Genomic DNA, 22,323 nt, shown 5'->3' with positions numbered 1-22,323 from the left:
TCATTTATAACATAAATACACATTCAAATTATTAAGAGGACTTTGAAGCAAGGGAAATGTAAAGTGATGATACTTTTATTTGTGTGAATTGAATTTCCTTAAACAATTATGAGTGCTTAATCAAATATACTGACATTTGGGTTAAACATTTAATAAGCTTCAATTTAAAAAAAAGAAATGAACAATGATATCATCAGGAAGCGAAATAAACACAAACAGAATAACTAACAGGACTGACGCACATGGTATTATTGCATGCAGAAGCAAACATTTTCTAATTTCCTCTTGTCAAAGTTTTCATCAAAAATCAAACACTAACAGTGTATTTTCTTATCGATTTCCTATCAGCGGTAACCTAAGCTTTTGTCTCGATGCGAGGCAGAGCAATGCGTGGGGTGTGGGCCTCGCCTTGCTGTAACCTTAGCCGGGTGCTGTTTGTGGAAACTATCTGTTGCATGGATCAGCGGTGGAGAATCGCTATCTGTATCCTGGTTGTCAGACGATCGGATTTCCGCCCCTGACGCTCTCTGATATTAGATGATCTTCTGTGGTATGTGCGAGCACAGTTGTGTGCAGATACTCTGTGCATACAGTCAGTTATGCATGTTGTGATGTTGCTTCAAGACATGCGTAAAGGTCAAGAATGTCATATTGTCCCACGTGGCTGTCTGTCGAATGTTGCCACTGGAGACGAGGTCAAAGAGTGCCCAGGCAGGTGACAGCCGAGCAGTCACACTGCCAGAGTAACACCGTCCTCTCTAACGAAACATGGAGATGTTTTCCTCACTCAAAAAGCTAATTAAATCTAACCCCCCCCCCCCTCCAGCACAACCCCTTAATATCCACTCAAGGCGAAGACATCTACGTCAAACCCACAGACAGTGTAATGTAGGATTTGTTTCTGCTATGCTACTCCATGTGTCTTCATTTTTAATAAAATTAACATGGTACTAAGCCTGCACACGTCTACAGGGGCATCACAAAAGAACACAATTAAACAGAAAAAACACTAAAACAGAGCTTGTTTCATCCAACCAGTAATACCACTCCTGCTTGAACGCAATTCATTTTTAATGCTCATCGGTAAGCGGGGTCTGCTTCCTCCCCCCATCTCACTCGTACTGCTTTTAATTACTTTGGTTATTATTGTGTGTTGTTGTTAGACAAAAACAAGGCAGAACTCATTACACATCCAGAGATGAGGAACTTGAATCACTAGCTACAGGGGCCGCTGAGGGGACTCTATTTACTTAGAATTCAAACAGAGGAGAGATATGGAGAAACAAAATTGAGTGAAAGCCCAGAGAGAGGAGAACATCACATTAACTTGTTGAAATCATCATCCAACGTTAGCTATTTTATATTCCATATAATTCCAGGAAGAGTAAAACTTTGACAACAAGGACTCCACACAAAAGACAGTGTGGCAATGTACTTTCTACTTCTTTCTCCTTCAGTTCCCTTCCTTCATCTATCCCTCCCTTCTCGCCACCTCCATACCCAGATTGCACTGAGTGCTTTTTTATTTTAACATGAATGAGTGGCCTTGGCCGTCATAAAGAACCCTCGCTTTTATAGACTTGGAGCGCGGTATTTACAAGATAACCCTGGTCCAAGGACAGCACAAGCTATTTGATACCAGTGTCATACTCTCCCCACTCCTCCTCAGTAAAAATCGAAAGCCCAAACATGCCCTCCCCTCTGACAGCACCTTTCAATGTCAGTTATTTTACTTGCCTCTACTAAAACAGGATGACACACTTTGAAACAGGATAAAGACCTTTTCTTTCTATTTACTTCTGATATTGAAATAAATGAAATAAAATTATGATTTATTTACAATCACATATAAATATCAAAATGTAATATTCAAGTGAGCATGTATGTATAGTATACAACATGTGAAAACAATTTGCTAAGAATTTGTCTACAGCAAAACCGGTTACTTTTTAATTAATTGAAAAAAAACAACATTAAAAAACAATGAAACACAAATCTTCAAATTTTTGAAAACAATGCAATGTATACAAAGTAACAATTATGCTATTACTTTCCTTAGAAACAATTCACATATTTATGTTCTCTTTCTCAAGTTCTGCACATGTACCTGTTGATTCAGTGGAAGTATGTGGAAGAGAGGCACATTGAACGAGAGAGATTGAGTGACTGAGTGTGCGTACACATGTATGTGTGTGGAGGGGCCTTGTTGGGAGTGCCACCCAGACATTAGCACTGTAAACAGTGTAGGCCTCCTTGCCTGTCCAGGCCCTTTGTTCCATCTGCACCACCATTGGTCAGGACTTAAATGGCAAACACTCAGGGGCTGCTAGCTCGCCTGACATGGTTTTGTTTTTGGCCTATTGAGGGGCAATGGAGAGCTTCTGTTTCTATGCCCGGGCACAATGTGTCTCAAAAGCAGCATGGCTGAAAAGAGAGGCCCCCACAAAGACTGTCCATTAGTGAAGGCACTGCATGCATGCGTATACATGCACTCACATAAGCACAAGGGCACACAGACACACACACATCATGACGCCTGGGCAAGGGTCAGGACAGGCAACCTTACCAAAGACAGAGCATGCACACATGTTAAAAATAAGGACACACACACACACACACACACACACACACACACACACACACACACACACACACACACACACACACACACACACACACACACACACACACACACACACACACACACACACACACACACACACACACACACACACACACACACACACACACACACACACACACACGCACACACTACACCACTTCACAATACTACACTCTCTCCTCGCTCACATAAACCCACAACCTCTGCTCCACTTCAACACAATGAGGTCTCGCACACACACACTCGCACGCATTCACACGACACACACATACACACACTCCTGCACCTTCAGGACAATACTTGGCATAGAAAAAAAGCAAACACACACACAGAAACACACACTTCCACCACAAAGAGGTGGAAGAGGAGGCGAGGTGTGAGAGAGGCCCCCATGCACCTGTAAGAAACACAGTCCACATTCAGAATCAATGGTCAAAGAATAGATAGCTTTGAGTGTGAGAACCCGTATCCACACAAGGCCATAGTGATCACACACACCTTACATACAGCCCTCCTTTACTAACCAGGTTGTATGAGCTATATAGAAGAATAAAGCACAGCCACTAACACCATTGGCCCATGCTTTGTGCAAAACAAGGTATAACTGCAAAGTATCTAAAGGCATTATAAACTAGCAGCATGGTGAGGGAATGTTTAATTAATTGAAATCTTCCTTAAATGTCACCCCTGTTTATACATAACTACACTTGGTGCTTTCATGCTTACAATGAGAAGTAATGTTGCATGGTCTTCACAATTCCAGGGCTTATTGCCACTTATAAAAAGCATGAAGCAGATTTGATACCCTTAAAGCAACATAGTCATAGATAGATCAATAGTATTGTCCCCAAGGTAGAAATGTGTCTTAGGAAGGAGCTACATTATATTGCTTTAAACAAAGAACATAACAAAAAACACAATCCATAAAAAAAATAAAAAAAGTTGGACATTCGGGATTGACAACATCGCAGCTTTAAAAAACAGAAACTGTAAGTGTAAATGTGTTTGACCCAAAGTTTGTTTCGCACAACATGCTAGCTGAGAGCCACGCATTGGATGCAAATGATTGATATTTTCTACAATGATCATAGTAGAAACAAACATACAAACAAGCTATACTGTCTTGTTGAACATGGTGTGAAATAGACTGCAGGGTTTCCACACAGTTTTGGATTCTTCTGCAATGACATCTAAATCTAGGCGCTCTGTAAAGCCCCTGTCACACTGTCCCGAAATGTACACCCGATGGACACACGAATATTGAATTGTGAATTTCGCACGAAGATGGCCCCGAACCACACACGAAGGCAACATTTACATTACATTTAAGACATACAACTGCAACGAAAGTAACACAAACAATTATGTTAAAGTACTATGATACTGTACTGATATTTTCAGACTTTGTTCTTTACTTTCTCCGTCTTTATATGTAGAAGATATTACGTTTTCTCCGTCATGTTGTTGTTTCCATAGCAACAACAACTTCCTGTCAACTCGCCTTCAAAATAATATATTATATCCTTTTCAGTTTCACAGAACACAAATTGGGTTATTTACATAATATGTTTACATGATTTTGTTGTGCAATAAAACAACCCGATGGACACACGATAAAGGAAATGTTCAAATTCGGCTCTGATCGTAGCAACATCGGGCCATTCGTGAGGGCATCTTAAGCCTTCGTATGACCGCCGGTGGAGTTTCTCAGGCTCCGGCAGCAACTTCGTGAGCGGTGGCAAAATCTTTGGCATGCCAAAAAATAGCCGAAGGACCTTGCGAATGTTCATTTTCGTGTTGAATTCGTGTGTCAATTTTGCCCTTCGTAAGGCCATCGTTAGGGCATCTTGTTATCATCGGTGCCATCGGGCATTCGCCCCGATCAGTGAGGGCGAATGCACCGATGATAACACGAAGATGACACGACTTGACAAGATGCCCTCACGAGTGCCTTATGAAGTTGCCGCTCACGAAGTTGCTGCCGGAGCCTGAGAAACTCCACCGGCGGTCATACGATGGCTTAAGATGCCTTCACGAATGGCCCGATGTTGCTACGATCACAGCCGAATTAGAACATTTCCTTTATAGTGTGTCCATCGGGTGTCAAATTCGGGACAGTGTGACAGGGGCATAAGAGGCTCAAATTAACTTTTTGGCACACATACATAGAGCTGCATAGCATGTGTAGAGCTACTTTTCACATGATGATCCCATGCATTGTAACACACACAGAGGAGGAGAAAGTGTGTGCGTGTTGGAGGGATGAAAGGAGGAAGAGAGGAGAGGAGTGGAGGAGAGGAGGTCAGGTGGGGGAGGAACAGGCCAGGGGTGGAGATAGCAGAGAGTGGGTGTTGAGGGCGGGGCAAGTCTGAAATAGATCACTTAAGGGAACAAAGTGTAATTAATGGGTCGCCTCAGATAAGAGGGCTCTGGCCCTATCTGAGAATGTGCTAATGGAGTTGACACACACTCAACAAGATCAGTGGACAACCCCTCTTTTGCTGTGCATGTGTGTGCGTGTGTGTCTGTGCACAAACGTGCATGGGCGTGCGCATGTGTGTTTTAAGGACACACAATGGATAAATAGTGAGAGGAGAAGACTGCTAAGGTGACAGGTTAACATAGTTTCCTCCATGACGAAGGTCTGCCATCCCGCATCAGAGAAAACCCAGAAGGAAACACACACACAAGGTTCTTTCTGCTACACGACCATAACACACAAACATATCTACGTGAGGAAGCTTCCCTTACTCACGTAGATGTCCTGTCTCACATGAAAACATGAGTGATGTTATTACACTTGGCGAGCCGGCATGCCTTCAGTCGTTGGGATGTGGTTGTTTACGGAGCATGGAGGAGGAGGAAGCTGCCCGGTCAAGAGAGGGTCAGACCTGAAGTGTTCTAAGAGAAGCAAATTGACACAAACCTCTCCTCTAACTTCCTGCTTGCGTGTGTCCCTGCGTCAGGGGAACCTGGCTGGAGCCAAGGGGCCTGTGTATGTGGATATGTGTGTATACATGTGTGTTGGTTAAATCTCTTGGGTTTGAGACTGGCTAGGGGAGGGTTAGAAGGAGGCCACGTGCGCTGGGACAGCGAGATGGCCTGTGATGGACAAGGCAAGAGAAGGAGGATTTCCCCTGTTTGTCTGAGAGAGCGCAGCAGGCGCGTCACACACACACATACAGCGAGAAGTCTGTCTCCGGGATGGATTTCATGTGTGCGTGTGGCATGAGGTAGGTCAGGCATCTGGTTGGTTTTGTGTGTGTGAGTTCTTGTGTATGTATGTGTTTGTGTGTGCGCTTCATACAGAGTCACAGATCCTGGGGCCATCTTCTTCAGTCTAGTTAAGTCAGACAAGCCAAGGCCACATTGATACACTACATGATTTAATAATATAGAGACCGCTGTAAACACAAGACTTACGCTTGTTAATAATAATTTCAGTGGCGAGCCGTGACTTTTATACCTAGGCCCTCTGACCCTCCCCTCGAAAAAAAGTTATGACGTCACAGCGGAATATCAAAACAGCGGCCCGGGTGCAAAACGCATCAATGACAGCGACCCTCTACCACACAAAACATCACCATTGATCTAAACACCTATCATGACAGGGCACCCACAGCCAAGTAACACCTTTGATGATCAAATCACTTAAACACAAAGTCCATCCTCCTGTCCTTTTGGGTGAAGCACTTGATGGCGGGTCATGCAGCTGATCCTTTGCCACTCCAGTTTATCATTGTACCTCAATCTTGACAATGACTCGGTTAATAATTTTGCAAACGATGTCATCACTATCACTGAAGTGAGCCATCATGAACGAACTTATGCTAATCATAAATCTATCGATTAGAATTATGATTCGAAAATAATAAAAGTAGGGTGGACATGTGGATATTATCCGGCTGAAAAAAACGTGCATTTATCTAACAGGTTCGTTTTCCACAGACCTTATTTCAAGCTATTTTCCAAAATCCTATGGAGAAATCCCATTGCTTCCTGTCGAGGGAATCCGAGCGCAGCTTACTTCCGGGTTTTAGGACGCGTCACTGCACCAAATGCTGCACTTCCATTAGTTTAGGAACTGGGGTAGTTACTATAGTAACGCAGTGTAGGCGGAGCCGTTACGTCATCTTTAATGAGAGCCCCAGAAAAACAACAGCCGTTAGCTCTTAGCTCTTAGCACTCAGAGCTCACAGCTCTTCATATCTGTTCAGAAACTAGACAAAAGTTAAACAAGTACAAACCACAGACTGCCTGTGTCATGGCGAATACAGTCGCTGGTTTATTTATGTCTGTATTGGCCGTTGTTGCGAGTGTGGACGGTCGGAGCATATATAACGTTAGCTTAGCCAAGCTCCATTTAGAAAACACGCATTTTAAAAGGGTTTTTCGCCTGCCGTCTGTCTGCAGACTTGTCAAAGCATTAATTCATGGTTTTTACTAACCGGTATCAGTATGTTGTTACTTCGGCATCATTTTGAAACGTGTATTACAATTAAATCACGGTCAAATATGTTCATCTTGTTGTAGTTGTAGCCCCCTTGCCAGCGATTCTCTCTCTAGTTTAGCATACTCAGCCTGGTTGTTCCTGGCCCTAGAACCACGATTTTATGGGCCCAGAAAAACTGAATTAGGACCCGCTAGCCGGTACTAGGCCAAGTGGAAACGCAACCAAAAACGGGCCCCGCACGGCTCGGCACGCTTAAAGCGAGCTACCCGCTGCAGTGGAAACGCGCATAGACTTCACAGCGGGCGGAACTTGTCATAAAGTCCGCGAAAATAAAGCCCGCCCATTTAGAGGGAAGATACGATTGGTCAATTGTACTGTCATTTGACATTACTCTCTCGTTGAGTTACTATAGCTGGCCCTCTGTGAATGTAGAGACGGACCAACAAGCTCTTCACAGTAACTCGCAGAGACGGCATTTAACCCTTCACATTCTAACAGAAACTGAACAGGCAGATTCGAAGGATTTAATTATTTGGACATGTTATTTTAAATACAATTAAATCAAGTTATTTTGGTAAAACTAATGAAACATTTAACAAAAAATATATATACATTTTTTTTTTTTTTTTTAATGTTTTCAAATATTATTTTTTAGAATATCTTAGGCCCTCACAGAGTGGCTCGCCACTGAATAATTTATAAAACAGCACATATATTGTACTTCTTTATGGAAATGAACGATTTCATATCGTTACCATCACCTTGAAAAGTCAATAAATATCAAATGAAGTCAACGTAACAGTCCTTTAACACAAGGGTGAGACCTCAGCATTGGAAAGCTGTGCATTATGATGTTATGTGTGTCCTCTGCAGCCGGGAAGTGTGTTTTATATGTGTACGAGTGTGTGATTTAGCATCAGGGGGTTAAACGGAGAGGGACGAGACTCCGATCTGTCTGGACAAGGGGAGAACAGCTTCAAAGACTTAACATCAACCCCTCTCTCTTTCACACACACTCGCACACACACACAAACACTGACGGACAGTCCATTGCTCCCAGCATATCTCTACTTTGTCCTTGGACTGTCTGAATACCACTGAAGGCGAGCAAGATTTGAGAGAGCAAGTGGGAACAAGAGAGAGGGAGACAGAGAGAGTGGAAGAAAGAGGAAAATGATAGAGGGAAGGAGAGGGAGAGAAAAGAGGCGCCCCTCAATGACATCTAAAGAGATAACTCACTCTCCAGAGCTTCTTTTCTCTTGCTATCACTTTCCCAGGCAGAGCTCCTTCCACATAAGGCCTCAAGTGTGAGTGTGTGTTAACTCTCTGTGTGTGCATGCGTGTGTATAAATGAGTGACAGTAGTGTATGTGGGAATACAGTGTACGTGAAGGTGAAATGGGCATAAGATTTTTGAATCTCAATGAGATGATCTAAGAACTATCAAGCCCAATGACGTGCATACTGAGCACAGCACATGGTATAGGCTGGCCAGAAGAAAAGAAGGTATTCAACGATTTAGTGATTGTTGACAGAGATGACTAATAAACCAGTTTGCATGTAACGTTGTGTAATTGTTTAATTATATACAAAATATATATACAACGTATGTTTATAAATATATTCACGTTAGAATCATGTGGCTGTGAATCTGCTCTGATGGCTGCTTAAGAAATGATGCACAGAGCAAAACACAAACAACAGCTGGCTTGTCTCTTGATTGAAAGTTAACTTCAGGAAAACAAAGCTTCGGGCCAGCGGTGGGTCACGACAATGTTGAAAACACCCAAACAAAACAGCAGGAAAACACAAAGTGGCCCCGACGCTGCCACTGTTGTTGGAAATGCTCCCCTTTGTAGGCACAGTAAACTGTGGGGAAGAGTTAACCTTTTGATAAGCTGCTTCCAATCCTAGCTGTATGCATTTTTCATTGAAATGTGAGAGTCAGAAAGAGAATAATTATCTCCTCTCGCACCATGGAGAAACAAAAGGGTTGAAACCCCCAGTCTGGTCTCCATAAATGAACTAAGGCCTTAAAATGAAGCAGCGCTGATGAGCAGAGACAGAAACTGAGTTATGCTAATTTATAACCCAAAATAAAAGGAAATTTACAACTTTCCCGGTTAAGCAAGATTGTAAAAGCATTGAGACTTGCGCATATATGCACTAGAACTGCGAGATGCATTAAGACTAAGACTGATAATAGCACTGCTTTAAATATTAAAGCTTTCATATTTAACTCCAGCAGGATCATCTGGCAAAAATATCTGGCAATGTAGCCCATCCAAATATCTGCAAACGCATATTCCAGGTATTTTCTTCTGTAAACACTTATTCTACTATACGACACCCGAACCCATTGTTTACATTTTGATATCCTTAAGTTGAAAAGCCTCAAAGGAGCATAACATAGATTTGCATTGTGTTTGTATCCAATACATTTTATGCTGGCCTTCCTGGATACATTTTAAACAAAATGTGCATTTGTACCTGTAGTAATCACGTTAAACAATTATTATTGTGGGCTGAACACGGCCCAAATGTCCTTGCCCTGGATGACTTTCCAAGTCTTTACAAGAACAAACCTGTGCAAAAACGCACACAAAAGGTAGTGATCCCTGTTTTAGGAGAGGCCACGATCACCTCTGGAGTAGTCACAATTTACAGCCTCTGTGTCACAGACACACGTGTACAGACAAACAGAAAAAAACAGAGCACCCCAACCGAGCTTAAGACCTTTATCTGACAGCATCAGCTAACACCAGATACACACAGTGCTGCCCTGACCTTGCAGCCCTTCAAGACTAATCAAAATTGTAGCTGGGATCAGAGGTGTGGGTACAACGGGCAGAGAGTCATTCATTGTGTGCATTATGTGTGCACTTTTTATGTTTGTGTGTGTATGTGTGTAGTTGGGTGGACGAGACGAGTCAGAGATTGAGAGAGGGGAGGTCATGGGAGGCACTCACCCACTCAACCCTCCACTATTGACTTGTGAGCACAGAGACGATGCCGAGCGGTCAACGGCAAATAGAATAAACTGATCAATAACCTCGCACTTGTCAGGAGGGACGGAAGCACCTTTAAAAAAACAACACAGCAACCCAACTTGAACTATGCAGGAGGGGGACATTGATCAAATCATGTACCCTGCCAGCCCTCTCATCCAGTTTTGTCCTCCATCCATGGCGTGTGTGGAACTCTAGTTCTCAATAACACTGTGGATAAGAGAGAGGGCGGCGAGAGGAGGTGTCATTCGATTTCAACAATGGAAAAGCCATAACCAAATAGCAAATAAAAACATAAACATAAAAAAGTGATAAAAGACACATTAGGCGAAAATGGTTCCTTTCTGGCCTTCAAAGAGTAAACAATTATAGCATGTGATTGGGTGTATGTTTGTGTGGAGGTGTCTGCTTTCTGAGGCAGGTGATGGAGAAAAGTGAAAGAGAAAGGCACGAGGAATAAAATGACAGAAAGATCAGGAGAATGAGATACAGGGGACGGAAACTGTGAGTTTGAGCAGCAAAATCACAAGTGCAGGACGGAAGAAAGGAGAGGAGAAAAACTACCCTCTGTCATAATTTAAACGAGCCGTACTCTCCCAACGCTCTGTTTACAATGTATAATTTATGCCTCCCAGTTCAAACACAGCTTTATCTGCACTCAGCTGCTAAGTGATATGATTTCACTTTTTATAGCAGTCCCCCCTCCCGTCCAATCCACCACCACCCCCTCTGTAAAGCAGGCTGGTGTGATTCTGCACGCCTCATGCACTGACTTTCAACTGTACAGCCCCCGAGGGCTAAAGTAGCATATTAAACCCCTCCCTAACCCCATTCTCTTCCCTCCCTCAAGCAAAACCGCAGCCCTAGACACACACACTAAAGCACATGCGTTATTGCGTGCGTGTGCACACACCCACAGTCATGCACATCCTATATGCTGCGAAAAGAGCGGGCTGCCTCATATTTTACAGCAGTTAAAGTTTCTTTCTGTATTTATTGCTGTATTGGTGAGCGGTAATGTCCCATTTCACAGCAGCACACTCTGACCTATGATCAGAGCCTCTCTGATGACCCCATAGCGCTGACTGAGTTGCACTAATACACCACTTAGGTTACTCTGGTTTAATGGCACTTTTCATCTGCCCCCTCAACACTCGCCCTGCAGAGCACCCACATACATTACGGAGATATATATATATATAGATATCGTATTGATCATCATACTTGGGTGGGTGTTTGTGTGTGTGTGTGTGTGTGTGTGGGGGGGGGGGGGGTTAGAATTCTGGGTAAAGTTTGGGATCCTGATACACAAAGCAGTTGTCAAGGGTTACACCCTATAATAAAGGCTTAATGGGTTTAAACAGTTTTCACCACGGTCATAAGTGCAGTGATTGCAGGGTGGTGCAAGTGCCAGCTGAGGATGGACATGTTTTCATTTTATTTTCATTAGTAAATAGTGCCATTTAGTAATTTTAACGAGTTACTTAGCATAGATCATGTTCATTTTGATTTTAATTGTACAAAGATAGCCTTCAGTTAACTAATGTTACTGATATAAACATGTGTCAATGTTAAACCTTCATGTTACAAATACATTCATCTGACTTCAGTATTACCGCTTTTTTTCTTCTGTGAACCCTGGTCCTCTTTTTCCCACCATTTCGACTATGCATCATTCTGCTCCCTTCTCCCTTCCTCCAGCAACCCTCTTGTTACTTATTCTCTGCCATCTCCTCCCCTCTTCTTTCTCAGCTATCTGCCTACATAGTGTTTGTGCTAGCAGAAAATTCCCACTTCGTCTCTGGGGGGAACTGCGTTTTTCTCTGCTCCATCGTCTCTAGTTCTTCTCTTGTATGTTTTCCACGCTGGCAAAGCTTCGTCTTCCTGCATGCAGCAGGGAGTGTGCTCCGTCTGCGGCTGTCCCATAAGGGATCCTTCAGTGTGATGTTACAATCTCCCCATCCAGAGGGATCTCTCCCTGTCTTCCTCTCTCTGGCTGCTCTTTTCTCTAGTTCCTTTTCAAGATGTTCATGCCCTTGTTTTTTCTGCTGTCTCTTTCTGCTTTATCCTCTTTTCCCTCTCTTACTTTATTAATCTGTTTATCTGACTCTATCCCTCTGACACTTTCTACACTCTTTAGCACCATCAACAATCACACTCAGAATGACTAATTTTGACTTTTCTGATCTTCTGTATGTTTCGCAGCGGATGGAGTCTAGTTCAGAAGAGCAAATTCTACATGATTCGCATTAAAAAATGATGAAGAGATTTTAAATTCAAATTCACATTTATTAGAGATCTGCAATGGAAGGAATGCATTGTCTGTTCCTAGATCTATAATCCCCCTTTTAGTCTTTTAAGGCACCTTTAAATATTACATTTTGCTGTCCAAAGCTCCAAGACTCAACAAAGCCTTTTTCTTTGGGCAAACTGAATTAAGCATCAGCCTTCAGTCTACAGGGATGTGTCTGTAATATATATGTGTCTGTAATATATATGTGCTGCGGTCCAAGTGCCAGTCAACCTTCCAGGGATCCCGACCATATGGCTACTGGCTGTCCCACTCCAGTGTCCAAGGATAACTTAACCACACACTCAAGAAATACGACATGCACTGCTAATGTTCATATGTGCAGCACAGAGGCTCCTATTCACAGAAACTCTCCAACACACTGATGGGTCTTGCTTTCATTCATATCACAGGGAGTATTAGGAAGTGAGTCTAAAATGTTGCATCTGAGATAAAGAAAATTAGCAACCAACAATTCCTCCCAAAAAGAACCACTAACAGGAAATGAGGCAGACCATTATACATCTCCCATTTCTCCCTTTAAACTGTGGGTTTTTCTCCGGAAGTTTTTCCTTGTACGATGTGAGGGCCTAAGGACAGAGGGTGTCGTTTTCTCATACTGATATTCTGCACAAACTTTGCTGTAAAGTGTCTTTACTGTAGGGTATTTTTATTATATGTACAGCACTTTGGCTCGACCAAAAATCATTTAAAAATGTGCTATATAAATAAAACTTGATTTGATGGCACCCTACACAATTCTGCAGTGCATTGAAGTTCAGAGGAAATAACTGAGATGCATATAAGCATCACTTCTTAAACTCCAGCTGAACAGAATTTCCCTTTTTGAAATTCTCGTGCTAATGATATGCATATATGTATTGTAAGAAACTGCATAGGAAACCTTTCTTTGTGTGTGTGTGTGTGTGTGTGTGTGTGTGTGTGTGTGTGTGTGTGTGTGTGTGTGTGTGTGTATGTGTGTGTGTGTGTGTGTCCTTATTACCCATATCTCCAAGTCAGCAAGCATGTTATAATTTGGACATTTGGAACTCAAAAGTGAAAGCCGCAGATGGGAACACAGCTTGGATAAACCACTCACATAATGATGCCAATACATACATATACAGAGAAATACTGTATGGACTGAAGGGATTTATAAAGATGTAAACAGGGTTTTAAAGGTTGAGGAAGATATTTCGTTTGTAGAAATGCAGAGCAATACCCTGACTAGAAAAAACGAGGTGCTGTGTGGGTGAGATTCCCTTGACCTGCCATCTATGGACAAGGTCTCTGGTTAATTAAGTTTCTTGTACATCTAACTGCATGGCTATTATGTTTGCAGTTCTCTTTGGAGATTAACACGGAGGCCTCTAAATCCACCTCACAATTTCATTTCATTCAACAAGATTTATTTTCTCTTCTCTAAAGGTTCATATCAGCAATGTGATATGGGGGCGGGGGACCGTTGTATGTGTTTGTGCGTGCACATGAGCATGTGTATCTCTGTTCTGTTCAGTGTGCATTTTGTGACTTGTCTGTGCTAAAGCGATAGATACAGAGACTGAAGGCGAGAGAGTAAGGTCTTTTCAGTGTGCATTCTGGCATGTCTATGTGGAAGAGAGAGGTGTTAAACTGGAACACAACCAATGGGATTCGGGTTAAAGCTAATTCACCTCTCTAAATATTGCTTTTGGCTTAGGATGACATATTTGTCCAAGGTTTCTCACATGGCCAGAGATGAGCTGGGACACAAAATGTCAGAATCTGAAGCCAGTGTGATCAAGAGCAATCACAAGGTGAAGAGCAAGCTGACTGTCTGTCGGCACAAAAGCAGACTTTGACACGTCTAGGTAACACAATCCCTCAGTGTAAATGATGAGCGCAGAGGGCATACAGTATTAGTATGTTGAATACACACACTGTTGCTAGGCATATGCAGACAAACATACATTCACACACACATATTCATGCACACATGCACGCACATGTCTAATGAAAGATTGGTACAGCATGTTTGTTTGGGTGGAACTTGAACCCGTCTGTGTCCCAGGGCCATAGACAAGCAGGTGTTAATGCACGTGCACACACACACACACACACATTCAGAAAGTAAGAACACCTGGACACCTGGGCTGCACAGCGCTGTCAGACACACAGGAGCTGTCACACACTCCAGGATGAAAGTGACCCTAGAGCTGAGAGGGGCACACCTGTGCCACGGGAGGCCCCCTGTCTGTCGAGGACCCTCTCATAAAAACACTCTGTCACGGTAACAAAGTTGTGGGCGTTTAATTGGCACTTAAACTCGCTCACTGCTAATAAGGGTACTAATACCATCTCTCAGAGCCACCTAAACAAAAAGAAACAAAAGAGGCTGAAGAGCCAAACAAGGTAACAGTAATTTAGAGAAAGTAAATATAGCATTATGTTCTAAATGAAGATTGCTGCAAATGTTCGATTTGTGTGCAATAACTAGTTGTCTGGCAACCTAAAAAGTTGAAGGCTGGTGGTTACAGCTTTGGTAATACTGTCTAAGTCTGTGTGTCTTCGCAGGGCGGTACAGTGAGCAGCTTTGCACTTTCCGCTGCTATGAGCAATCATCAAAGCCAGTCACACGCATGGGAGCCGAGGTTCCAGGGTTTTCTTGCTCGGTCGCCTGGCTCAGGGCAGAGTGTGTGCGTGAGTGTTTCAATGGATCAGGGCGTTGTTTGATCATAGCCTAGTATTGTTCGGTCCAGCCATTAAAGGGCACTTTTACCTGTGTGCCGAGATGAACAATGATGAGAGAGCAGAGAATGATGGAGAGAGACAAACTGGCAGAGATGCAGACAGACACAAAATGAGGGAGATACGCTTAGTCAAAGAGACATAGTCAGACAGGCAGAGATATATTTAGGGAATTTGACACACAGTCAAAACAAGAGACAAAAAAACAATGCAACAGCATAATGGTGAAGCGAAAAACCCAGGCTGGGCAGTCCAGATAGATGGGGCAGGGGGAAAGGACAAGGGAGGGCAGTGGGCTTGTGGGTCCTGTCCTGCCCTCGACCTGCAAATGCTGGCACACCCTGTTCTGCTGCTGGCTAAATAAAGAGCCCCAGGGTGGGCCGGGCTGGGCGGCAGGAGAAACAGACACAGAGTCGGCATTACCCAGCTAATCTCATTAGGGAGGCAGCCCTGCCAAGCTGCCAAGGGTCAGCCAGAGTGCCACGTCACTCATCTCACCTTTGGCACTCCCTGCGACCTGCAGACAGGTTTGGGCTGAGACCTTTGACCAGCCGGGGTGGTGGGAGACGAGGTTGGGTTGGTGATAAAGATGGTCAGCAGGCAGTTTCGCAAAGAAAAGAGGGTTTTTAGTCAATGAGGCTTAGATACCAAGAAGTGTCGGCATGTAGCATTTTCAGATAGAGGTAAAGAAACGGGGTGGAAACAAGAAAGTGGATGAGAGAAAAAACAAGAATGCGACAAAAGCAATGAAACGGGAAAAAAAGAGAGGGAGAGGGAGGAAGAGATAACCTGAGTAAAATCAAGAAAGGTTAAGAGATGGAGAAAGAGGTAGAGAGGATGGATGAGCAGCTTCCTTCTCTTCAGCTTGGTTTAATATATTTACAGCGGATTGCATCAGTTCGCTGTAGTTAAAAGGGCCATCGCCATCCAACAGGGTCATCTAAAGTGTGTTGTTCCTCTCATAAAGGGGATGTCTGTCACTGGGATCACACACACGGTCAAATCTCTCCAGAGCAAAATATGAGTAGCCAACAGAGTGTCATAAACCCTTGCCAGTTCTTGCAGACCCCTCCTCTTACATTTCTCTGTGAACACAGTTGAGAGCTGATATGATGACACTCCTAGCTCAAACTCCCTGTGCTGGGTTGACATTCAGAGACACGGGCAAAGGTAGGGGTTAACGGCCATGAAGCACCTCAGTCCTGTCAGCACCTTGGCTGCACGCTGCTCCCAGACAGGGTCAGGCATGCATTACCTGTGCACAGTGCACAGCATGCCCGACATCACCAGGACTGCCTATTGAGGACACAGCACCATGGCCATCATCAATGTACCAGAATAACTCCACAGAAAAAATCTACTCAGCATCTGACATGTCATCATTAAATGAACAATCTGAATTATCCATTCATAGATCAAGCTCTATCATTCATCTCTATGAAAAAGTAAATACACTGTACATGGCCAACATACTATATGCACATTTCAGTTGTTGTGAACAAATAGTTATTTAGCAAATTAAATCCTCTTAAAACATCTAAGCTCATAACATTTGAAATATTAAGCACCAAGTTCTGGTTTTATAGAGAGAAGAAATATACACTTTCACTCCTTTTCAGTGTGCATTCCCTGACCAACAGCTTTACCCTGAACCTCTCATGGCCCCTTAAGGTCAGCAAAAAATAGCAAAAGAATAAGCAGGGCATTAGGGCCAGAATAGCATAACCAGTAGCACACATTACTATGGATTGAGCTCAGTGGTTTAAAACCCCAATCTCATTATTGTAACTCCTGACTCAGAGGAAATACACTGGCTGGAAAGGGTTGTAGAGAACGTAAGCCAAGAGCAACATGGAAAGCAGATCTTGTTGAGTCTTAAGCTGCTGGTTTGTGTCTGTGATGACTAAAACTGAGACTTAAAGTTTCAGGCTCTGGCGTCCATCATTAGCCACCAGTCAGTGCCAGTTGACATAGTGATTTTCAAAAATGAAGTGAAATATTGAAATGAACCCAATCGCTTTTTCTGCTTGGGGGAAACATGTTCAGATCTACCCTATAGTTGGCCCAGCTGTGTAACATTCATGATGGCTGGGTGGCTCATGTAGGTGACTACCATCATAGTTGCTTGGATGACAGCATGCAGCACTTTTGACTGGCTGCCTAGGCGGGTGGCTGGTTGGTTTGCTGGCTGCTGTCTGGATAATAGCAGACAGTTTATGTTATTGTTGAGCTCTACTCGACACCCTGAGTGTGTTTAGACATGCCCTGTAAACTGTGCATAAGAGCATCCACTGCATTTCAAGGCCCCCATCCAAAATCCTCCTAAAATAGGCAGAGATGGATTCTGGGTAAAGGGAGAGCCAGCAAAGTAGTGAGGGAAGGGCGCAGAGGGAAAGGTTGAGAGTTCACAGCTGAGTTCAGGCGGGCCATGCACTGCTTTGGGCCCCCGGCCAAGGCTGGGATTGGGATAAGCTCCTGATGGTTCCACTGTGAAATGGGATCAGAGGAGGGACAGAGGGAGGGATGGAAGGATGGAGGGAGGGCTTAGGGGGGGGGTAACTGTATGAATAGGCTAGAGTTGGCGTAGAGATTTGAAATTGTTTAACAAGCTGGTGTTGGAATATGCTGCCGGGAGCGGAGCTGACTAAATTGCAGCTGTACAAGGAGGGGACATGCTCGGAGGAATTCCTCTTCATTCTATAATGTATGAAGAATATTGCTGTAATATTGTGATTTGATTAGATTCCTAAAGAACCACATGACCTATGCCATAGGGAAATTATCTTCAAAGCATCAAAGAGAGGAGCAAAAATGAATCCATTTGGACAAACCACATGATGAGACACTCCTTTCTGTTGTATAATTGATGAAAAAGAAGGATTGCACAGTCACATGCAGAATGACCGGGTTGTTGAGGTAAACATTGAAAGTGAAAGTTTCAGTGTAGTAAGCCAAAGTGCCTAAGGGCCTATTTCACTGCAGGTGCCAGAGTTTCCAAACTAAAAGCTGATCAAGCTAACCTTACTGTTACCTCAGTGTAAATGCCCTACAGTTGACTAAGAGTGGATGTGCCCTTATCCTCTCAGCAGGGGAGAATAAGAAGCAGGGGAAGAGGGAGGAAGATAAAGAAGAAGTCTTTAGGAAGGCAGGGCTCTCCTGACTAATTTGGGAGGGGTGAACAGTACAGAGTTCAGATGTGTGCCAGGGAACGATTTGCAAAAAAAAGCACTTGCACCACTTCAGCAAATATTAACAATATTTCAAAGCAGATGCCATAGCTGGGCTACACATAGGCTTTTTCATCAGCCTCTTAGCAACGGCCACTTTTAGAGGCATGGTATGAACAAAAACCATCACAATGATTGAAAATATGCTTTCTCATTCCACAATACCAGATAAAAACTATAACATGTACTGACAATTCTCAAGTTATCATTATTAGATTAAATGAAATGCTGAAAAATGACAAGACATTATATTTTTATAACCTCAACATAGATTTAGACACATGTTCTCATTCCCTTTTTTAATGTATGTGTCCATGAAGAGAGCAGTGCTTGTGACAATGTGTGGATGAACCATATGTGTATGTTTCAATGCATCTGTGCGCGTCTACATTATGTGAACTCATTACCAGGAAAATCAATGCATGACATTGGTTTACAGCGGATGGCTTCTCATCAACCTAAGACCTCATTCCATCCACTCTAATTTCAGGATAAGCATAGACACCACAACATGTGAACACAGGAAAAACACACAAATCAATACTGAAGGCACAACCACCCTTATGAGCATGATCAAACACAGCTGGAAATGTGTCAAAGCTTTATGTGTCTGTGAGTGTGTTTGTGATGGAGGGATGTAAGCAACAACATGTGTTTATAAACTTGCACACAGCAGCATGTGCATTGGCTTGTATGTAAGCATGTTTTAGTGATTGTGTATTTTTATCTAAGCATGCATATTCATGTTGTGCTTGTGGGTGAATCTTAGTGTGTAGAAGTGAGCTTGTGTGTTTGCAGGCAGGCGTGTCTGATGGAGATATCAGAGCCAGGGCAGGATCGGAATGCTGAGGAGGAGTGGGGGGCTCAACAGGCAGAAAAGAGGATGCAGAAGCGCACACGCACGCACACGCACGCACACGCACACACACACACGCACGCACGCACGCACGCACGCACGCACGCACACACACACACACACACACACACACACACACACACACACACACACACACACACACACACACACACACACACACACACACACACACACACACACACACACACACACACACACACACACACACACACACACACACACACACACGGCCTCTGCTCCTACTGTATGTGTGGCACGCAGCATGCTTTAAAGCTAAAACTACGAGGCACAACACTGCCTGCCTGGGGAATTCTCTACCTCTACATCACTCTCTCCCCCTTTGCACATCCCTCTCTGCCTCACTTCACCGCTCCCTTACCCTCTTTTTTAACTCTGACTCTACAGAAACCCTGAAAGAACTTTTGCGCTTGCAGAGCCTTCCCACAAAAGCAACTCCCTCTCTACAACTCTCTTTCCCTCTTATTGCCAAAGAGCAGAAGAGACGGCAACCCCATGCTCAAAAGTGATCAATTTTTAATTTCTCACCACTTTCTCATGTTGTGTCAGAGAGAGATGTCAGCAAACAGGAGCCCTGGGGAGGGTAGAGGGAGGAGGAAGAGGGAGTGTTAGCAGATGAGGGAAGAGCAGGTGAGGAGAAGGAAGAAGAGCAGCTTCTGTGTGATAGGAGGAAGGGAAATAATTGAGAGTGCTGAAAAAGCATAGCAATGTTAGCAAACAGAATATAAATAGATTTCTACATTATCACTGCTTGGATGCAGGAATGCATTATATGCCTTTTATATGTGATCACTATCAAGCTCATTTCATGTCAAATTGTATATGAATGTCTTTATGTTTCGTCTATTAATTCTGTAGCCATTCAACATTTAGTCACAGCAGTATGTTTGTGCTGAAAGCTGGTTGAGCTAACTTGCTTGCTGTTTGGCTATCCTGGTGATATGGGCGGTGAAAATGAGCAGAAAATCTAACTGTTCCATATCAAGGAACATTTTTACTGCTGCTAATGTGACTTAAATACCTTGTTCCACAGCTGAGTGGGCTAGCACCTGCTGCAAGCTGAAGCTAGCCTATTACAGCTCAGTACAGAGCTGTCGCTAATTTTCTGATTCAATTAGCATGCCTCAGAGCTTTCCAGTCTAATTGCAAACTACTTCACAGTTACCTCTCTGATTAATCACTGCCCATCTGCGAGCCATTGCATGCAGAACTTGGTGGAACAAATGTGTGTATTCTCAAATATAAGCTGCACCGCCCTGAAGCTGTTGAATATGCTTCTATGCTTCTATGCCCAATGGACACAGAGTGGCTCTTATGTCTCACACGCCGTGGTCCCATACAACAATGCATTATGCAAGACCTTGTTACCATGACCTAAAAATGTTACTTCAATGTTTTTTTTACACTGAAAGTAACCATTGTACCACTAGCCACTGCTGCTCATAACATTGAGTAGACAGGTGGTTGAAGTGGGGAAACGAAAACTTGAACAACACAAACACAATGAAATCTCACTAACGCACTGATCCACCAGACCTACCTTTAACTCTGGACTAACACACCACTAACCAAATAGGTCTTTAAAGCCTCCGAGCAAATCAATAATGCATCTCATTAGCCCACCGTTAGCTTAACCCTAAAGATTTTCATATCGAACAAAGACAAATACTTTTGCCCTCACTGAGGATAGCATTTGGTAATTGAAACAAAAACATCATGAAGAAAATACCTAGCAGCTGTGCAATATCAAAATAGTTCTTTTGTACACAAAGGCAAAAGGTGGCTCAATCAAAAATAAAAATGTGCTACTGTTTTAGCTGTAATAACTTAATAATGATATATAATTAATTTTACCTATCGAAAGATAATATTAAACTGAAATTGCTGTAAATCTGTATTTGTTTGATTTAAACAAATATTTGACCATGTCCTGAGCCAAATTTTGAAGCTGTACATCTGCAGCCCTGCTAGCCCTAAGGCGTTCTTAGTTGATAAAATTGACCGACTTATTTTTTCCTTACCTCCCCTGACTGAAGGACCCAGTACGTAGTCTAGACCTGGAGGTCATAACCCTCTACGAGACCCACCAGGATACCCATCACCTCTCCAACCAAACCAGATCAATAGCTCTGTGTTGTCTGGGCTGTCGGCCAGTGTTTACTTGTGTTGACCTCTGGAGCTCATGAAGAGCAGCGTAGGACAGATGACAGCAGAAAAAGAGCAAAGCGCCATGGCAGAAGAGAAGATGAGGGCAGACAGTGGACAAGCGGCAGGGAGAAGGGCAGGGACACTACTATCAAAAAAGAAAGAACGGGGTCAAAAGGAGGAAAGAGAAGTGTAGAAAGAACAAGAGAAAAAAAGGAATAATGAGTGTTCAACAGAAAGCAGGTACACCAATATCAAAGAGAAAGGAGTGGAGCTGAGGTGAGTGGAGAGCTTTGACAAGAGAGAGAAAGAGAGCAGAAACAAAGAAGTGTAACTTGGGTCAGATGTAAGACAGAGGTATCTAAGGTTATCACATCAGTCAGTCAGAGACTGCCAGCTATCATAGGCAGGGAACATTGTTCACAATCCCACACAATCCTCTTCTCTGTTTTACAACCCAGCCCTATTGACACATCTAAAACCAAGGTCACAGCAGTGTTTACACAGCCTTTAGCCCAAATTACATCATCCAAACTCTCGCCCGCTGAATGCAACACACTGTCACTGAGAGTAAATGACCTGGCAGGCTGCCGCCCCACTAAAAGAGGAGAAACAGAGACAATGAGGGGGTGGGGGGGGGGGGTGGGGTGAAGTCAGATAAAGAAAGAAATCTGATAAAAAAAAGAAATGGGAGAAGAGATTGGCATGTAAAAATGTATTGGGGTGTTCAATTTTGCCCTCTACACAACACAATTGCACAACATTATTGTCCTTTTGTATGTGGCAGCGTTGTCCCCTTATGAGTCTACACACTAAACAACAAAAGAGCATAATGCATATTGTTGCTGGCTCCCAATAATGATGCATAACCCAGTGGCTGCACAGTAATATAATACCAATATGTCAGGTCTCTGATTTGGCCACAATTTGCATGGTTATAATAGCTTATCGACTGG

The 22,323-nt window shown here is 43.3% G+C and overlaps 1 protein-coding gene across 5 annotated transcripts in view; it reads right to left on the bottom strand.

Annotated features, from left to right (window-relative positions):
- Positions 1–22,323, bottom strand: part of fam172a (family with sequence similarity 172 member A) — a 150,659-nt gene that overhangs the window by 6,401 nt on the left and 121,935 nt on the right. The window contains exon 11 of one of the 5 annotated variants that reach the window (XM_034212539.1): positions 19,753–19,796. The exons of the other annotated variants lie outside the window; for them this stretch is intronic. Coding sequence (XP_034068430.1) covers positions 19,768–19,796 — 29 coding nt within the window. The 3' untranslated portion in view covers positions 19,753–19,767. Of the gene's footprint in view, positions 1–19,752; positions 19,797–22,323 lie in introns of those variants that run through there. 5 annotated transcript variants of the gene reach the window in all.

The sequence above is a fragment of the Gymnodraco acuticeps genome, unplaced genomic scaffold (genome assembly GCF_902827175.1).
Source record: "Gymnodraco acuticeps unplaced genomic scaffold, fGymAcu1.1, whole genome shotgun sequence".
Lineage (NCBI taxonomy): Eukaryota > Metazoa > Chordata > Actinopteri > Perciformes > Bathydraconidae > Gymnodraco > Gymnodraco acuticeps.
This window is presented reverse-complemented; position numbering and strand designations above follow the sequence as displayed.